General features: G+C 37.4%; 2 protein-coding genes across 5 annotated transcripts; one reads left to right on the plus strand and one right to left on the minus strand.

The window, feature by feature from the left end:
• The first annotated feature begins 1,934 nt into the window (after positions 1-1,934).
• On the plus strand, positions 1,935-16,388 carry dixdc1a (DIX domain containing 1a). Of its 3 annotated transcripts, none has more exons than XM_024277150.2 (16): positions 1,935-2,217; positions 2,338-2,521; positions 6,770-6,927; positions 7,026-7,171; positions 8,949-9,038; positions 9,261-9,314; positions 9,390-9,440; positions 11,451-11,555; positions 11,680-11,733; positions 11,815-11,895; positions 12,514-12,591; positions 14,851-15,012; positions 15,081-15,147; positions 15,341-15,449; positions 15,653-15,761; positions 15,913-16,388. In XM_024277150.2, the coding sequence occupies exons 2-16, from the start codon at positions 2,499-2,501 to the stop codon at positions 15,994-15,996; spliced, it is 1,371 nt and encodes a 456-aa protein (XP_024132918.1). In that variant the 5' UTR covers positions 1,935-2,217; positions 2,338-2,498; the 3' UTR covers positions 15,997-16,388. The 3 variants fall into 3 exon arrangements, with proteins under 3 accessions (XP_024132918.1, XP_024132916.1, XP_024132917.1); XM_024277148.2 differs by having other exon boundaries at positions 1,936-2,217; positions 11,809-11,895; XM_024277149.2 differs by having other exon boundaries at positions 1,936-2,521; positions 11,809-11,895.
• pih1d2 (PIH1 domain containing 2) lies at positions 11,299-20,499 on the minus strand. Of its 2 annotated transcripts, none has more exons than XM_024277152.1 (6): positions 20,118-20,499; positions 18,054-18,180; positions 17,755-17,991; positions 17,339-17,613; positions 17,058-17,186; positions 11,299-11,540 (listed from the first exon to the last, which is right to left on the minus strand). In XM_024277152.1, exons 1-6 carry the CDS (start codon positions 20,292-20,294, stop codon positions 11,499-11,501), a joined length of 987 nt encoding a protein of 328 aa, XP_024132920.1. In that variant the 5' UTR covers positions 20,295-20,499; the 3' UTR covers positions 11,299-11,498. The 2 variants fall into 2 exon arrangements, with proteins under 2 accessions (XP_024132920.1, XP_024132921.1); XM_024277153.2 differs by having other exon boundaries at positions 18,060-18,180; positions 20,118-20,498.
• Positions 20,500-20,511: the final 12 nt, after the last annotated feature.

The following is a 20,511-nucleotide window of genomic DNA, read 5'->3' on the forward strand; positions in this document are numbered from 1 at the left end:
CTTATGATCCAATCAGACAGATCTGTTTGAGTCGTTAAAGTACCACTCCAATCATGTTATCATCCATTTTAAAAGTATTCCCAGAGGTCTTTTATGATTTTGCCAATTTCAAGCAAAATCGAAGAACCTGTATCATTTACTAGGACATAGTTTCTGCAGAGCAGCAGTAGTCCTTCAGAATTTTGCATCTGACTTGTGAACAGGACATTTGTCCCAGAGTAAGCCTATGCTCATTTCCCATCAACCCTTTGTTTGCACATTCTCCTGCTAACTTACAGCCCCCCATTAGTGGTGCAATGAAAATGGCGAGCCATGTTGGAGCCGGAGAATTTTGAGTCCGACACCAGCTCAGAAGAGGACAACAAAGATACACATGGATCCAGTTGTCTACAGGTGGATGTATCAGAATGGAACGGTGCAGGGAGTTTATGGGCCAAATTGGAGCCAAAATATTAATTTTTTCATACTCTTCCATCATTAGAAAAATGATACAAGAACACGTTAAAAACACCAAGAACACAATGTTTTCATTGGAATGAGGTCTTCAATAGAATCCATACCAATTGTTTCAAAATGAAATAAAGCTTTATTGATATTGAAATATAACCTTTAGATTTAGGTACAGTAGATTTATTTTACTTTATTATAAAAATGGCCGAGTGCCATCACTTCAGACAACACACATGTGATGGCAGCAAAAATTATCAAGCCATCATTACAGTCGAATGTGTGGAAACACTTTGAATTTTGCAAAGACGTGTCACCATAGAGTAGGGTTCCGTGATCCATCACTATTCTTAACCTGCTATATCCTTTCCAGGGTCACAGGGTTGTCAGAGCTTGTCCCGACTACTGTTGGGCAAAGGTGGGGTACATCACCTGCAACACAAGGAATCTGGAAAACGTCACCTGCTTTGTTCAGGACTCATTTATCTCTTAGTCATACTACGTTCAATTTTAGGTCAGTGAATCAAATTGTTAAAAATGAATCATGATCGACCATATTATATCAGCAATCACAATCATTATTAAATTGAATCACTACAGCCAGGGATGGTGATACATCGGTGCCAGAATTGGTTGATATTTGCATTATTTGAATTTATCGGTATCAGATCGATTCTAAAAATATCCACCGATTTTGTTCTGACTGTTTTCAAAAACACTTTATTTTTAAAATGGATACTTGTTCCTATATAGAGAACTTTTATACTGGGAAGCTTATGTTTACAGCCATAGTCAGTAATTGTTCTGACTGTTTTCATGTACATTTTATATTTGTCAGGGATAGTTGTTGTTCCTAATAGATCCCTGATGATGGAAAGCTTGATTTATAGCTACTGCCAGTCAGTACATTTTTTTTAAGATATTGATTGATTGGTTTATTTCAAGCATAGACTGAAAATACAGGACACAAAGTCATTACAGAAACAATTAAATGCATTGATTAGAGAATAGAAAAATAAAACACACTTATGTCACATTTGGTTCTTTATTTTTTTGTGATAATTAACTAAAGTCAGTAGAGTTTGATTGATTGCTTGAAAAGGAGAAGGAAGAAGCGAACTTATATAATCCCACCCCTACTTATTTACTTCATTTCACTGTTTTGCATAATTATGTAATCCGGTTGTTGTTGTCAATATTTTCACATTTATAGAGTGATACTTGCTGTATGTCAAAAAGGTCAAATATAATGGGATTGCATAGTATCGTAGACACTTTAATATTGGTATCGACAAATATCGGCTATCAGCCACAGTTGGAGGAGAAATATCGATTATCTGTATCGGTAAAAAAATGATATTGGCCCATCCCTATTTATATAGCCCTAATTAGACCAAATATCCCTCCTTCTCCTGAAAGGAGGATGCATCCCAGGAAAGGAGGGGGAAGAAACGAAGAGAAGGGGGGAAGGGTAAACACACCCAGGCTGAGCCATGTCTGACATCCCAGCTTATTGCAGGAAGGAGCCACGGCAGCATGTGCAGCCAAGCAGAACAGAAAGAGGCTGAGGGGGGAGGAAGAACAGGAAGAAAGGAATAAAAAAAAGGAGAGACTGGGGTGTCTAAGAACTGCATCAGCTCTTGTTCTCAAAGAACAAAAAACAATGTGCTTGTGAGCTCAGCCATCATGCGGGTGCAATGAACAACCAGGCGGGCTGAGTCTCTGGATTTGCTGAGCGCCTCCGTCTCTGCCAGCTTGGACTCAGCCTCGGTAATGATTTTGGAGGCAGGGCTTTGGGAAGGCGGTTTTCATTTGGATTTGGAGCTTTGTGTTTTAGGAATATTCCGCCGGAGAGGATTTGACCGTGCTGTTATTTGTGATTGAACACAGTGTGCGTGAACGGCGGAGGCTCCTGCGCGCGCCGCTCCGCGTGCTCCCGCTGCTGCTTCCCTCCCCGCTGCCTCCGGTGCTGCGGTTATGACTGAGAAGCGGGGCATCGCCCAGATGCAGGGCTCCGGCTGGATGGGGGCTTAAGGCCTATAAATACCAGCATGGGAGCCAAACAGATGAAATGGTAAGAACTGCCACTCTGATCGATTCTTCAACGATGCTGTTTTTCCCATCAATAACGCCTGAATGCGTCAGAAGCAGAAATCTGTTGGATCTCGAAATCTCCATTCATTCATATTTTAATCTTACTGCTGTAATTATTTTACGCACGACTTCCAAACTGAGGGTTTTGTGCGGTGTTTACATAGCAGAAGGTGTGGGTGTGTCCCGCAAATGTGTCTGCACGAGGCCATTGCCTAGCAACGCCCGTCTGCCTGTCTGTCTGCTGGTACCTGCTTTTGAAAAAATAAAATAAAACTCTATTTGGGTAAAAAAGAGAAACATTTAGTATACAATTATATGATTAAATGCTAGAATATAATTTCTTTAGCTAATGTAGCTCTTATAAAATAGCTACAATGTAAATGTAGCATGCTAGCAATATAAAACATAATTTTAACAATCACAAATGTTTTTTTTTTATTATTAAAAACGAATGTTTTCAAAAAATATAAAGGTGGTCTACAATGCCCACCTTTAAAGAGAGAAAAAACCCACAATTTATCCTAAAATAACATGTATATGACAATAATACTAGTTGGTTCATTCCAGAATTTTGGCTTCAAAATGCTTGAAAAAAATAAACATCTCTGATTTCTGCTACATATTTAACAATAATATGTAATAAAATATCAAACGCCTGATTACCTCAGTTTACAGATCAATTTGTACAATTTTTATTATATAATTTATTGTGTTTACAACTGTCATAGAGTGATGATGTGGGACCCAAAACGCAGGAGACCAGGCTTGTTAGCAGAAACTAACACATTTAATAAATAAACTTAACCATGATAAAAATCATGGAGAAACACAAAGGTGGCAAAGCAGAAGAGAGCAGAGCAAATGACCTGACCATGATGAACAGAAAACACTTAGGACACTGAGGTTGATTAACTAAATGAAGACAGCTGTGGGTGATGTACGTAGTGAGACTGACAGGGAAAACAGAACATGACAAAAGCACCACAAAAACTCAAGCATAAAATCCTGACACAAAGCAGGGCAACCACTGACTGTATATAAAGAACCGGACATAGTGAGTCTGACATCACCCATAGAAAATGACTTACTTCCGGTTCCAACCAAATAAAGTCAATTCAGTCACAATTTTTCCATGATATATCAGTTGCCATTTTGACACCAGACGTCCTCAGTGAGCCGTGATTGGTCCGCGCCGGTCATAGTCTACATCTCTACACCTTAAAAAGTTAAATGTAGGATCAATTAACAAAAGGTCTGTAATTTGTTACATTTAAAAATATTGTTTTCTATTAAATGATTTTTCTAAGGGTAGCCAAACACTAAATGAACTTTTTTGGGTGTTGACCTCTATACATTGGGGCTTTAAAAGTGCTGTCTGTTGGTCCTTGCCACATTTTTGATAAGCTAAGCATGTGCAATTCCTGAAATTTTACTCTAAAACCATTTGGTTTATTTCAAATATTGCATTTAAACAGTTTTTTTTTTTTTCGAAATTGTTGGACCGCAATGCATTGTGGTCTATATCGACTAATCTAGTGAGCATCGATGGACGCTAGACTTCTGGGAAATTTCGAGTACATTCAATTTTGGAATTAGTATCTTCGGACAGCACTAGAAAATGGCGAACAGGCTACATAGTGTACTATATAGTGATTGGGGGGAATTTGGACACAACCATTGTGTTAGCTCTAGTGTGTCAAAAAATATTTTTAGACTTCAAATACAAAATTAACTGTAATTTTGTAAATATATATTTAAATGTATTTCTGCTCTATGAGAAGAAATTTAATTGAAAAATGTGATGAAACTACATTCTACATTTAATGTTATTATAAGGGTTAAAAGTTGATTGGTTGGCCCTCACACATTTTCACCTCACCAAATCTGTCCCACCTTTGAAGGTGTTCTCCGCAATCCTTCTATAATCCTCAGTGAGACTTCTGAACCTCTCCACATCTATGCAGATCCCGTCCTCAAGGCCAAACTCCTCCGTTTGTCCCACGTTTGAAGGGGTTCTTTTGAAGGTGTCATGTTTCATCTCCTTCTTCAGATGATAAAAATAACTTAGATCAGGGTTTGTAGCTCATTTGGCTCCACAATGCCTTCATGTTCCTGTGATTTCACGGATTAAAGAGACCCTCGACCAAATTCAGAAAAGCCTCCCCAGACCATAACAAAACCTCCTCCGTGCTTCACAGTAGGGATTGTGTTTTCTTTTTGTTTGTTCTGCAAACAAAAAGTGACAGCATAAAGATGGCTTTGGAAGTTGTTTTGGGTATTTTTTTTATCAGTCTTTTTAATTTATCACATCTGATCCAGGAAGTTACAAGGAAGTAGAAAAGGGGAGGAGCAATGATTAGAGGTGTTCCTGTGGTCAAATATTCTTGTCTTCTTCTTTTTTAGGGCAGCGTTAAGTATTTTCTTTATTGAATATTTGTCTTTTAAAATGATTCTGTTGAAAACAAAGTATAAATCAATGTCAGATTTTCATTGCTCACCTTTATCGTTCAGTTTCAAATCATTTCAGGGTTCGTCTTTCATTAACAGAGAAGTGCAAACAGTTTGTCCGCATGCATGCTTATCAAACATGGTTAATCTGATGCTCTGATCATCTGTAGCAAATCCCAGGCTAAACCCAGATATTTTAATTCCGTATGTTGGATTTCTGTTCATGTAACAGAATTACTCATTTACCCTCATTTTAGCTCCAGATAGTGATTCTAATGCGCAATCGTGGGATTAGAGGGAAGCAACTTCTTTGGAAAAACACTAAAGAAGACCAAGACGAAAGAGATTTCATTTTTCTGTCAGTTATTTTGAAGAATTTTAAACTACCAGATTATATCAGATGATATGTAAAATTTTAAGCATAGGTGAGAAAAGTAAATATACATTTTTAAAGCAAAAAATGTGTCAATACACTCACAAATATCTAACACAAAAAATTCCTTCAGCTCCTGTCTTTCAATAACAGAATACCCTTTCAAAATAAAATGTATGTCATTAAAGTAACAACTCAAATAGTTGCAAGTATTAAATGACCAGTTTAAAATTCTCCTCTTTTAAGTCGCTGTTATCCGAAAAATTCCCATTCGACTTCACTACATGCTTCCTGCATAATTCGCACAAGTCCTAAATATTTTTCCTGTTTTAATTGCAGTTTTTATGGTGAAAGGATCATCTCGATCCTGCATCTATTAAACACCAGGATCAGTCTGTCATTTTTTAGAACCAAGTAGGCATTAACGTTTATTCCTCCATAACTACAACTTCTCCTCCAGATCCCTCCAGGCTTGTTTGGCTGAGGTAGGAGAGAACGGGAATGTTGAAACTTGGTCCAAACAGAAGCAGTGTAATCTCCAAAGTGGCAAACAATCAAAGATTTTTATTGTCTTTTTATGCTTAGTGCTTAAAAGAAATAATGTGAGTAGATACGTTGGCTACAGTTGAAATCTTGCTTCATCTCTTATGGCAGAGACGTGTTTTCTTTTTTTAGCTGTGCTCTTGTAAAGGAAAGAAAAGGAAAGCCCTCCCCTCCAGGACATTCTGCGGTTTCTAAAGACCGCCTCAAAGCTGCTCTTACTTTTTTTTTTTCGCTTATTTAGCCTCAAAAGCAGCCTGATAAATTCTAATCGTTTTTCCAGCTCCGAGTTTGAACCTGTTGTAGCGTGCCGACACAAAGAAGAAAAGCAAGAACCTCTTCTAATGTTCACAGGACATAAATCGTATCTCCCCAGAGTAACAATGGCAGCTGGCTGGAGATGCTCTTCAAAAAAACAAAAAAACATTTTCCAAATCTTCAAAAGACGCACAATAAAAAGAAAAAAAATATTCATCTTGCAAGAGGGTTGTTTTGAAAATGAAAGCCAAACGGGGATGAAAAATATGCAAAGAATTTCCTGTGGGAAAGAGGGTTGCATGCACTTTCTTCTTTTTTTGCATGTTCTCAACAGGATTAAAAATCCGCTCAGCTTTGTTTTTATTAATTCTATTATCTGCATTTATTTGTCGTTGACACTTGTTTTTTTATTTTTAACAGGGATTCTGGGCTTGGAAATTGATTGGTTGTAAAATATTAGGCCCAGATGGGATTAATTCTCGATTTGGTGCTCTTCAGAGTGTTGTTAAAGTGTAAATCTCAATTTTATGCGCCTCAGTTTGTTTACTGCTGCTCATTTGGCAGGATATAAACACATTTATCCCTGTCTGTTTCCACCATCTGTTTCAGCCTCAGCTCAGCCAGCCCCGCTCGCTCCCCCAAAGAGGAGTACGTCGTCACCAAGTCGACTGACACCGCTGCAGAGGAGGCAGAGCACGAGCGGTCAGAGACGCAGGGGGGAGCCCAGCAGGACAAATCGGAGCCGACAGAGAGGAAATCTGCTCCAGGTTGGTCGGCTGCACATCCGCTCGTGTCCAGCCAAAGTCCAATCAATGTTAAGAAAGAAAAAAAAAGGAACAACAAAATGTGTTTCTATTGCTCTCAGAGGAGGTGTCTCTTTGTGGATTATGTCCCTCCCTTGGGTACAACGGGCAGGAGGAGGAAAAGTCTTGGGAGGAGCAACTGGATGCCCAACAGGAGCAGCTGGAGAAGGAGATGCAGGAGGCCAGGAGGATGGTGTTCCGGCTGCAGGTAAAAGAGAAATGACACAGAGCTTTAAAAACCAGTAAATGAAGTTATGTCACATACAGGAACACAACAAATTTGCAAAATCTAAATTTATCTAGTTTGACATGAGTTAAAGAGCGTTTCAGTAAAGCTGGTCTGATGATAAAACGTAACATTAAGGTTGATGAGCTCAGGGAACATTTTTCCGTTTTGATGCTGTGAAAGATTTTTGATTATTAAATGAAATATTTTCATGTCAGATTTTTTAAGTTTTCAATTAAAGTTAACTAAGTGCACTGATCTGGTCTTTACTTAAAAATTGTCTTTGGTGCAAAAAAAGTAAGTCATATTGGTCTAGTGTCTTGGAGTAGAGAAGAAAAATGCAGATCTGTGATGCTTTAATATTTTATCATAATCAAATTGTTGGCTCCTGAATTATAATCGAATCGTGAGGTACCTCAAGATCCCCACCTCTGGTCTGTGGTGGAACTGCAAACGTTCCTTACCATCTTTGGTAATGGTGTGAAACATGGTGAGCTAGCAGCTTGCTGTGGGTCTACACACATGCGCCGTGAAAAGAAACCACAAGACTTAACTGAGTGGAAACGCTCGCCAGAATGAACTGAATAATGATTTGAATAAACAAATACTCAAAAATTCTATATTTAGTTTAATTTTCTTTATTTTTGTCCTCCATGATCAGAAAAATGCTACAAAAACACTGTTTTCATTGGAAAAAGTCTTTAAAATTTTACAATTGGGTCAAAAAAATCTTTTTCTGGTAATATCTGGTCAACACAATCTCTGATAAACAAAAACTTTAAGGTTTTGCTGCAGTCAAATGCTCCTAAATCAACCGATCCCCAGCAAGTGCAGCCGTCTCCGTCAGAGCGGATGTTTTAGCAGCCCGCAGCACTGGGATGTGTTTGGACACGATTCCAGGGAGGAAAGACATCAGCTGTGATCTCACAGAATCCGTTGGTGCCGTCCATCAACGCGAGGCGGGTCAAAGGGTCGTCTTCAGAAGACACTTCGGTATTGGAATCGTTCATTTTTTAATCTTACCGGGAGTAGATGTTTGTTCACCCCAAGTTCAGACTCTTCGCTGCTCAGGGAAACGGAAAAAGGCCCCAGAGTGAAAACTCGGATTAAAGAATCCAGGAAAAAATATTGACTCTACTGCCTTTTTGATGGTGAAAGTTTTCTTCTTTTTTTTCTTATGCTGCTCTTATGAAGTTTGACTTAGTTTTTCCTAATTACCCAGCTTTCTGACATAAAGTAAAAAAAAATCGAAAATCTATACTAAAAATCTGAATTGCCTCATTTGGCTTCTTGAGATATGAAGAAAATGTAATACCTTTGATTTAATAAGATTTTACTAAAGTCCGACATTATTAAACATCATATTATAACTACTTTACTCAGATGTGCAGTGTGCAAAAGTGGAATTTCTTTCATGTTTTATTAATGTGCACGAATATATATAATCAGTTTTTAGTGTGTTTAGTATTCTTTGAGGTAGTTATGGTAAACATATAATTTTAACTCCTTCACGCTTTATGTTGCTAATTCACAACATATTGCACTGAAGAATATTTTTTTAGGCGTGAAGAGGATGGGGTTTCATTTTTTAACCAAATGCACCTGTAAAAGTCTGCACAACAGTTTTACTGCTCATAAATCATTAAAGTGTTCACATTTTCAATTCAAAATGCATTGAAACTTGTGGACATCCACAAAAATAACACTGAAATATAACTGAAAAATGTAAAACGTCTTTCTTTTTGTGTCACAACTTCAGGGATTGCTGCTGCAAGGCGTCCTCCCTGAAGACGACAAGGACGGATCCATGGGTTTTGGGGAGAACCGGGCAAGCACGGATCACCAACTGGTACTGTACAGCCCCCCCTCACTAACTTTAGGAAAATATTCCTTTTTTTTAAGTGTCCACTACCATTCTTGTAGTTGCAAAGATGTCTGTAAAGCAGCTGCCGCCGAGCTCAGATGATTCCCTCTCATTTAGGGGCTCCCTGTCATGTGCTGTCACTTCCTCTAGATGCATTCCGACACTTTTCTTATCTCTAATTATCCTGCTCGCACTCTCCCTTTGAAGGTTCTAATCCGCAGTCGTCTGGACCAAAGCACGGAGGAAGCCCTTGATCTCAAGGTACAGCAGTAACTGTTTAAGATCAATGTAGTTGAACAGCCTTCTGATCAGATTCCTCCTCTCTGTCTGTTTCAGAGGGAGCTGCTCAGACACAAACAGGAGACGCGGCACATTCAGGCCATCAAGGTAAACAGATTACTTTCGTTTTCGGACTATAAGTCACTGGTATAAGTCGCAGCTGACAAAAAAATACACAATAAAGAGGAAAAAATAATACATAGATTATGCTTTGGGAGAAACTTAATATAAATACGGGAAAAAGAATGGGCATTTCCTCAAAGTAACAGAGCAACAAAACTGGACTGATTATTTATGCACGCTTTACTTTATAGAGCTTCATTAAACATTGGAGGAATCTAGTATATTAGCAGAACAAATGAATAATTATTAACATAAAGAACATGCTAACAAGTCAATTAAATTCTATAGTTGTTCCTTCACTTCACACTACTTAGTGCTCCATATGGTGCATTTGACATTCTATAGAGCTCCACCTACAATTCCAAAATCCAATGCCCTAAAAATTTCCCAGAAGTCTCTGCAAAACACCAGTGTGCATCAATGCTCACTAGATTATCAGATATAGACTACAATGCATTTTTTTGTGTGGAAAATAAGTATTTTAGTTTCTTTTATTAACCATCCAGGTTTTCTTCATCAGAACACAGTGGATTCATAAATAATCTTTGTAAAATTCCTGTATTCATTAGGTTTCATTTCATGAAATTGGAGACGTCTTGCCATTTAAAACAATAGTGAGCACATATTTATATCCAGGACATAAGGCAGTTCTGCAACTATATCGTTTTTTTGGTAGTTAGGGAGTAGGGGGGGATTCGGACGGAGCGTAAATACAAACTCAGATCACTAAAATTCTTGAATTCTTAATTGTCTGTGTCAATTAAGAACAATTGTTGCTACCTGATCTGTAACAGCTACCCGATCTGTAACAGCTACCCCATCTGTCCCAGCTTGCGCGAAAATCTGTCTACTTCCGCTAAAGAATGATACAGTCAGAATATGTCTTGAAATGCTAATAACACCGTCTTAAAAGTGTTTTATAATGAAAAATTGTGTTTAAATGTTGACAAAAAAAATGAAAGAAAAATACATGTTAAGGATCAGGACCGTACAATCCTTACTGAGCATGTGCAAATTCGGACCGCATGGCTGGGTCTACCTGATCCGTATCAGGCATGTGCAAATGATTTCTTATTGTGTTTCGTTTGACGTCATTTTATTAATGGTTAATTTGGCTGCAAAAGCAGTAGCTCCAGGGCAACTTCCGATTGCCAACATATTAGAAATAAAAACAGAGTGGCTAAAATTGTGAAGTATTCACTCTATCATTCATCTTTAAGATCTTCATCCTCAGTAAAGACAACAATATACGATAATATAGTTTTGCATTTAGTCGGGGTAAGCTCTCTATTGTTGAAGAAAACAAATAGTGTGCGATCTCAGAATGATCTGTTCTTTAAATATCTCAGACAGTCGCAAGGTAGCCACAAATGTTGGGAAATGCTACTAGGAGCTAATCTTTTTTTGTATTCTTATTATTTTTTTAATGAATTACAAAATTTACAATATTGGAACAACAATCACACAAAAATATGCAAATTATGGGAGTAAATATAATTCATATTACTTAATTGTCGCAATGTTGACGACAAGAGGAACTGATGTAAGATTTGTGCATGCATAGAACCGATTGGGTAGCCGTTACAGATTGAGCAGCGATAACAACTCTCCCTCTTGCTATGACTAAGTGATGCTTCTTCTTCAGTGTTGCTCTCAGTAGCAAAAACTGATACACACATCTACAGTGCCCTCTAGTGGTTGTTGCTATTTATTTATTTCGTACAAGTTGCCCCTAAGTCACACCCTGAGGCAAACAATCCAAAAACCGCTACATATACTCTGAAAAATATGGTACTCTTATTTTGTAGTTTTAGATTAAATTAGATTACAAGTCAGTGTAAACTAATTTACACAACAATTTTTTTTTATTCTTTCCGAATAGAAAAAAGACAAACATAAATGCATTAAAATAGAGCAGAGTGTGTGGATGCTGTCAAAGCAGGTGGAGGCAGATGATCTTCCTCCACTTTGATCCTCATCTCCCTCTCTCATTAGGATGCCCTGCAGCAGCGTCTGGCTTTGCAGGAGGACGCTGTGCTGCAGCTAAAGCAGGATCTGCTGAGGTGCAGCATGGCCAAAGATCAGCTGGAGAGAGAAAACGTGAGACAAGAAATGATTTCCTGTTGACTGAAGAAAATGTTTTGCCTGCTTGACCCTTGGGTGAAAGGTTTACGTGAGCAAAATGGAGAACGGGTCTCAGAAAAAAAAACATGTCTCCCTGCAGGAGGAGCTCAAACGCAAGCTGAGCGAAAGGGACAAATTACTTAACGAACATGAGGTATTGTTTTTTTATTTTATAAATTGTATGCTGGAGTATTCTCCTCACTGTTTGTCATCCGTTTTCTTTTAAAAGCAACAGTTTGGAAGGAAAGAGAGAATTCTGCTGCAGCAAAAGCATGAAGAAGCTCAGCACAAAGCACACGAAGTCAGCCATGGACGGGTATGCTGTTTGACAGGGTTCAATTATTTCTGCTACAGTCTCTGCTTGAATGTAAATCTTGCATCTTAATGACCATGCTTGTGAAGCCTTTTTTTAGATTGGGGTCACATGCTACTTCACATCAGACAGCACTCACTTGTCTTTTTGTCAACAAATCCCCCTGACAAAAAAAGAAAAGGAAAACCGGCGATGCATTAAGACAGAGCCGCGCTGCAAAGGGAAGAGCGATGCATCCAAATCCACACTGCAGTTATTATTAAGCATTACTCATCGTAGAGTAAATGCTGCATTAGCTGAAGTCTGCCTTCACTGCAGTGGGTCAGTATGCATTTCCTGCACCAGTGAGCTTTGCTTACAGAAGGGGAGGAAAAACTGAAAATAAAGCACAACGCTTCAGTGTTCACAGTCATAATTAAAGAACATGGGACCTGGAGCACCACTGTGAGTCACACGTTTTAGGGCAACATTTAAGGCCATACACTCCGCTCTGAGGCTACAATTCTGTTTTTTTTTTTTTCCTTAATTGCCATTTTATTCTTTCTTTTGGCATTTTTAGGCCCAATTTCACAAAATGTGTCATTTTCTCACCTTTATTTATATAATGTTTCCATTTCACAGTCATTCAGACGTGAAAGTGGAAGCTTCAGAGACTCAGTGATGTCAACATCTCCACCATCATTCCAGCACAACGCGCCAGTAAGTTTTTACCCAAAACGTTGCAAACAGTGGAGACACTTGTTTTTTGTTTGTTTGTTTTTTGTCTCCACACACATTTAGATAAAGAAACCATACAATATTAGTCAGTGACAACACAAACAAGTATGTCTGTGGTGAGGTTATGGAATAACATGGAAGAGAGTTTCAAATTTAGTAAAAATGTTGCACAATAAAAAAAAAAAAAATACAGACTGAAAAATTATGGAAGCATAAAAATGAGAAGATGAGAAGCTCATTGGGATGAAGGGACAATCACGTCTTGTTAAGATGATTTTTTTCTTTAAGTCTTGTGCTTATATAGATAGTGATAAATAATAATAACACGTTTAATATTTAAATGTGTATGTATAGTGGAAATTAATAAAAAATGTATAACGTTCTGTTTATCTTGTTTATTTAACTATTTTGTTTGGTGCTTGAAAATGAAAGGAAAATAATAAATCAATCAAACAAGGTTTTGAAAAGTTTGAAATTGTGAGAAATAAGAAGATATTTTACATTAAGTTTGGTGTTAGCAATTAAAATATGAATCTTAACCTTAAAAATCTTGACATTTTGAAACTTTATTACCTTTATGGACCTAGACCTGGGACTTTAGACCTTAACCTTCATTTTTTACTTGTAACTTTTGTTCTGTACTTGTAACTTTTAATTCTATACTTGTAACTTTAGTTTTGTACTCGTTAAAGTTACAAGTAAATGACTAGTTACAATTACAAAATAAAGTTAAAAGTACAAAATTAATATTATAAGTAAATAACTAAAGTTACAATTACAAAAGTAAAGTTATAAGTTAAAAAATAAAGTTACAAGTACAAAGTAAAGGTACAAGAACAAAGTAAAGTTACAAATACAAAAGTAAAATTACAAGTAAATAACTAAAGTTACAATTACAAAATTAAAGTTATAAGTTAAAAAATAAAGTTACAAGTACAAAAGTAAAGTTATAAGTTAAAAAATAAAGTTACAGTACAAAGTAAATGTACGAGTACAAAGTAAAGTTAAAAATACAAAAGTAAAGTTACAAATAAATAACTAAAGTTACAATTACAAACGTAAAGTTACAAGTAACAAAATAAAGGTACAAGTATAAAAATAAAGTTACAAGTACAAAAGTAAAGTTAAAATTGGAAAACAAAAATCCCAATTTTATAGCTCCATAACTTTTCTCCTAATTTTTGACTGTTCATAAATATAAACAACAGATATATTAAAAAAAATATTAAAACTTTTTTTTTTTTTATCTGAAAATTTCATTAATAATTTCAAATTTGAAAACTGAACACTTGTCATTCTGCTGTGAAAGATGTTAAAGACAGAACATGGGGACCATGGGATCACAGAAGCACCTCATTTATTAAATCTAATATGAAGTTCATTCTTATTTGTTCAGTGCCTTGATGTGGTGTGAAAACAGAATTCAAGAGAGACTGACTTAGACAGAAATATATTAATAATTTCACTTTTTTAAAACCCACTAGAGCCTGTCAGGGTCACAAATGTGTGCTGAAGATTTTTCCTGCAATCAGTGGGCAAAAAGTTTTATTTCCCGTCACAGAGCTGCGCAAGTGAGAGAAAAAAAGGGAAACCAATTAGGATTTTTGTTTTTTACCCCTAATTATGTATTTCTAAAGGTTTCAAGAATGATTTTCTTTTTCATTTTCTGTTCCTAATTCACAACAATTTGAATAAAATATACTTTATTTTCTTTACACACGTCCTATAATCATCAAAAAAGGTTTTAGGAACATGTTAAAAACACTATTTTCATCAGAGTGGGTCTTAAAAAATATTTTACTAGGGAAAAAATATATTTTTAAATCATTTTGGTACTTTTCTGGTTAAATATTTAGTAAACACTACCTCTGATAAACAATAGTTTCACGGTTACCCTATATTATGTATTATTATATGATTTCCTTTTTCTTTCATCTTTATTTTTTCTATTATTTATACTTTTTTATATCATAGATTCTAAACTAAAAAGGACAAAAACAGTCATTCTTGCTTCTAATACATAGTTTGCTGTTATATCCTGGAGAGCAAAGAGTTTTGTTCCAAATTTACTTCAAAACTAAAGTAAAAAAATGAAGGTCATAAATCTTTGATGCCTGACATTGTAAAATTTAGCTGCAATAAATAAAAAAATAATAGTCAAAAGGATGGAGATGTAGAGAACATACACTCGTAACCATGTTTTATATATTAAAATGTATTATATGAGGTCATCTTTAACAGGGGGAGGAGCTTCAGCTGGTCAGGGAGGCTCTCCGCAGTCTGAGGGACAGTTTCTCCGGACATGACCCTCAGCATCACACGCTGGACACCCTGGAGCAGGGCGTCTCCAGCCTCATGGACCGGCTGCACTCCCTGGAATCGCAGCGCAGGCAGGACAGAGGGGTACGCACGGCTACGCCTCACATGACGTCTCGTCACACTCGTCTGTTTACCATTTGTTGTTCCTTTAGGAGGAGTTTAGGTCGCCGGGACGCAGAGCCAACTCAACCGACCGTGACTCATGGCCACCGAGCTCCAGTAAGACAAAACAAATCCTTGTTCGGAGTTTTATTTTGTGTGCAACATTTCAGCTGAGGCTGTTGAATCAAATTGTCCCGATAAATAACAGTGCAAGGAGACGTCACTACCTGCTGTGCGGCTCCAGTCATTTCAGACTCTGATTATGAATAACAATCCTTTTTTTTTTCACCTGGTTGTTGTTTTTTTCCAGAAATGGCGCACTCCCACAGCAGCCCGGGATTAGACGCGGCTGTTTCCACTAAAGTGCTCTACTTCACAGACCGCTCGCTCACTCCATTCCTGATTAACATCCCGAAAAGGTGTGAATAAAATGACACTTAATGGTGGGTTTATGTTGCCGTGTTTATGTTTATTTCTTTGTGTACTAAATGGATCATTTCTGAACATAACAAAGCTGTCTGGGTTAGAGCGGCGATGCTCCTCCTCACTGTTTATGTTAGAGGAGCACATGTGGGGGTGTATGAATGCAGAACGCTTTTGACTGACAGCGCCTGCTTTACAGGCTGGGTGAAGTGACACTCCGGGACTTCAAGGCCGCCGTGGACAGACAAGGCAATTTCAGATACCACTTTAAGGCCCTTGACCCAGAGTTTGGAACGGTGAAGGAGGAGGTAGGCGAAGGAGGAAAATTACAGTCTTTTCTCTTAAGCTGCAGCTGGAAAATGAAAATAAATACAAGCAGATATGTAGATGCATTCGCTCGAATATCGTGCATGTTAAAGAGTCTCCCAGGTATGTAAATGTTGGATGTTGTGTCTTCAGGTGTTTCAGGATTCTGCAGTTGTGCCTGGCTGGGAGGGGAAGATTGTAGCGTGGGTGGAGGAGGACCACGGAGAGCGCAGATGAGGCTCCAAAATACAACAGTACAAACCTCAGCTGTTCTCACTAGACAAGAAACACACAACATGTGGTGCAATATAAAAAAAAAAACGGTAAAATATTAAGTATTTCACGATTAACAAGTGCCAAAGGTGATCAAATGTTTCTATAGACAACTCAGACTGAATGTTTATTTCCAAAAATCGACTTCTAGGAAACACTTTAATGAAAAGGATGAATATTAAACATTGTTTGAAGCTAAATTACAATTTTATTTAAAAAGTAAATGCTCAGTTTACATAAAGGCTGCTAACAAACCTCAAAATGGAAGCCTTTGCTGACAACATTCCAGATTGCCAAACAGTGATGTTATTCTGCATCTGTTTTGATGTTTTAATAAACATAAATTATTGCATGAATCAACGTCTGTGACGGTTATTGAACCTTGTCTGCAGTAATGACACCGTGTACACCTCCACCAACACGCCCACAGTTTAGTTAGCAGTCCTAAAATGAGTTGATCATTTTATTTGTGTACGAAGGGAAGCAGAACTTCAAAGGCAGAAAACTTTTGGAGCTTTTTTCACAAAAATAACTCATATCTCGTAAATCATTTGTTCTTTATTGGTCCAAAGGTAATATATGATCACATATATGGATATAGTTTACTCTGAAAAGCATGGTATAGGTCCTTTAAGTCCAAAGAGTTACTCATAAATGCACAGAAATGTTCCTGAATATTATTCATAGAGGAGTTTCTTTTTCTAAAGTTTGTTTGTGGCGTGTTTTTCTGATGAAATTAAGCTTAAAATTGAATTTCTTAGTATTTCTTTTTTTCAAACAGTGCTGAATCAGGAGTAGAGTTAGGATGAACTCCTGCCACTCTGCAGAAACTATGTCCTAAACGACAAGTGGTTGAAAAAAAGACTATCATAATTAAAAGATGCTTTTAAAATAGATCAAAAGATGATCGGAGTGGGACTTTAAGTTTGAGGTGATCTTTTGTTTTGTTTCCTATATTTTCATCATCAGATGTGGATCTTTTCTTTTCTACATTCTGCTTTTCCTGTGGGGGTGATGACTCACACCAGATCCACTTTCATTGTCAGCCTCCTCGTCTTCTTGTTGAAGATTGCAGAAGCCGTGTCTCCGTTTGCCTTCTCCGGCAAATCCAGAAGCAAATAATACACATCCTCCACTTGCAGAAGGACATCCTCCTGCAGAGCAGCATAGGGGTCAATGTACTGCAAAAGCTCAGTACACCGCAGAACTACATATATATTTTTTATGGCATCCAGCTATGCGCTGATGCATGCTGGGACCTGAAATGGTTTATTAGAACTGTTCAGGGGAGTGCGCGACCGCTAACCTCAGACACGCTCAGCTGGCACTCCGACACGGAGCGCACCTTTGGCAGCTCCACGGTCAGCTCCACGCTGCGAGGAACTCCTGCTGCATCGCTCTTCACCTGAAGGTGGTACTCGGGCCTCTCGGGCTCCACTAAAGTGGAGGACACTACTTGGATCAGAGCCTTTTTTTTGCGCTGCTCAGATCCGAAAATAATTTGGGCTGTGGAGTTCTCGTCACGCTTCTCTGATTGGAGAGAGGAGATCTGCTTAAGGAGGGCAGCTGGAGTCAGGCTGGCTGGAAAGGAAAAAAAAAAAAGATCAGCTTATGAGAAACTGCTGAGAGGTGACAGATCATGCACCTTCACAGGAAAGACACATTGGGTACAACATAAAGGGCCTCAGGGGCTTACCACTGCGAAAGGCCTCTCTTTTCTACCTGTTTCTGGCTGTTTGGGGCTGTTGGACTGCATTGGTGAGCCCAGTCGACGGTGCAAGTCATCTGAGCGACTCTTGGGGCTGCAGCTGACAACAGTGTACTCCTGAGATAACCGCATTCCATGCCGCTGCTGGGCAAAGCTCAGGGCCACGGAATACACCTTGTTAATGTCTGGTACCTCCTTTGTCCCCCGTAGTGCTGCCGGATTAAATGCCACATCCAGCACGGCATACCAACCTGCAGAGGAAAAATGTTTTTTTTGGCTGGTGCGACAAACAAACAACAGGTCTGTGGCTTACCCCGACCTTCTTTGGTGCCGGTTTCCAGTGTTCCTGCACACATCGGGAGTGGACCGTTTGGATCCTGAGGCTCAGGCACACTATTCCAGCTGCATATATTAATGTACAGCAAGCCAGTTTGTGGCTCCTGAGAGGCACACAGATGTACTGTTCAGAAACTGTCACAACACGCCATGTGTCATTGCTATAAATTGACGCAGCCTGACAGGTTTACATAAAAAAAAAAAAAAAAAAAAAGTAAGATCATCTAATAAGCGCCAGAGAAAGATGAAACAGCTGGGCACTTTGTCAACCCAACAACAATTAGAAAAAAAAACTTCATTGATGACAACAGAACTCTAGAAAATCTAAAGTTTTCCCTAAAAATATGTTATTATTAAATAATTAAATTACATTTTGTTGCAACAGTCAAAGTGGGAATAGTGAGGATATAATTAGATGGAAGATGGATGGTTTGCCATGGTAACCCCGAAAAGGAGCAACCAAAAATACAAAAAAGAATAAGTAAAAATAAGCTGCAATATATAATATATCCTAAATCTGATTTTATTATTATAAAACTCCTCGAAGCTTATTGATGCAAGTATGCACCAAACCGGTTTGTCCCCAAAATGACCTTAAGGTCTCACTCCAACTTTATTTGTATCTATTGTAAAATCATTCCAAGTTCTCTTTTAATTATGATTATAAAGTTTAAATCCAGAAACATTGACATTTCTTAATGCATATTTTCTGCAGAGTAGCAGGAGTTCATCAGAAATAATGCGCAGGACGGTCGGGACCACAGATGTAAGCCTCCACTGATATCCCATCATCCCCTTGTTTACGAGCCCATCCGCTAGTTTTCAGCCTCTCACAACCTCAAGCTAACATTACTGACATTATTAACTAACATTATTTATGTAACATAAATAGCGAGCAATATTGGAGATATCTAGCCGTACATTTCTCAGTCTGATGACAGGACTGATGATACGAGGAAAACAAAGACGTTAATGTATTTGATTGGAAGTGGACCGCCCACTTTTCCAAACAGGATTTTTTCCTACACTACATTTTAAATAAAACAATACTCAGAAATGTAGTTTTAAGCTTAAAATATTTTATCTATGTCCTCCAGCATGAGAAAACTTCTACAATAATTTGTTAAAAACACAATTTTTATTGGCTGAGTTTATCAGTAGCTTATTTACTCTAAGAAATTGATAGGAATTACTTAACTATACTTACTTAAATATACTTAACTATCTAAGTATGGCTAGATTTAACTCTTCTCTTTTTTATTTTTATACCTTACCTTGATTCTTGTCTATATTTCATTATTTAGAACATTTTCTTCCATATTTGATATTATAGATTATCTGTCCAAAAGAAGACACCAAACAAAAAGTGTTTCTTTTCTGTATTCATAATGAGATCCACTATTTTGTTATCACAAGAAAAGAAAATTTGCTTTTTCGTGGTAACGAGATAATGAAGAATAACCTCTCTCTTTTTCCACACTGAGATGCGAAAGACCTCTTTTTAATTTGTGGTTAACAACAAAATCATCAGAGGAAAACACTCACAAGAGTTGTTATTTGGTCTATTTTTGATGTATTAGTGGATCTATGCTCTTTAAATGCCTATGTTCCTTCTCATGTCCCTTAATTTACCCTAAAACTCCTGATTGATAGAAACCAAACAAACAAACAAACAAACAAACAATACTCCAACATTGAAGGTAGCATCTGCTTCACCTTTAACTATAGGAATAACTATTTTTTTTATTGGAATACTTCTTTTTTGAAACAGAATTAGGCCATTCCTCTCTGTTAATCAATTAAGATCTATTTAAAGTTATATTTTTTCAAATGCTTTTTGTTTTTTTTAAAGCCAATTATAAAATGCATCACTATTTATTCCACAGCTTACAACATCTATATCACTCAGCTGTGTTCTATAAATAAGACTAATCTTTTTGTGTGAATAAATAAATAAACAAACAAACAAACAAACAAACAAACTCATTCGTGATTAAAGTATCTAGCTAATGTCTAGCTTTGTGTCAGCAGAATAACTTACCAGTGTTTGGGTGCACACAGTGGAGTGGAGCGCTGGCTGCACTCTGTGTTTACCTCCTGTCTGCAGATCCTCCGTTAGTTTGCGGTAAGCTGCAGGATCATTCTCACTAAGGTCGTCCAGCATGGACCAAAACTGGCTGAGCTGTCCAAAAACGTCTGTATTGCAAGTGGAAGTCATCCTGAGAGCTTTGCTAGCTTGTTAGCAAGCAATTTAGAGAACACAAAATAAGTTCTTCGTTTGTCTCCAAAGTAGATCAAATAAGGTTTCAAAAAACAGTAAAATATATTTATATATAAATTTAACAAATATATATTATTTCTTCTTAAATTAAAAGAAATTGTGTCAAACTTTTCATATAAGTATCGACAAATAGGCGATATAGTAGTTTGGCTAA

Source organism: Oryzias melastigma, linkage group LG13 (genome assembly GCF_002922805.2).
Source record: "Oryzias melastigma strain HK-1 linkage group LG13, ASM292280v2, whole genome shotgun sequence".
NCBI classification, from domain to species: Eukaryota; Metazoa; Chordata; class Actinopteri; order Beloniformes; family Adrianichthyidae; genus Oryzias; species Oryzias melastigma.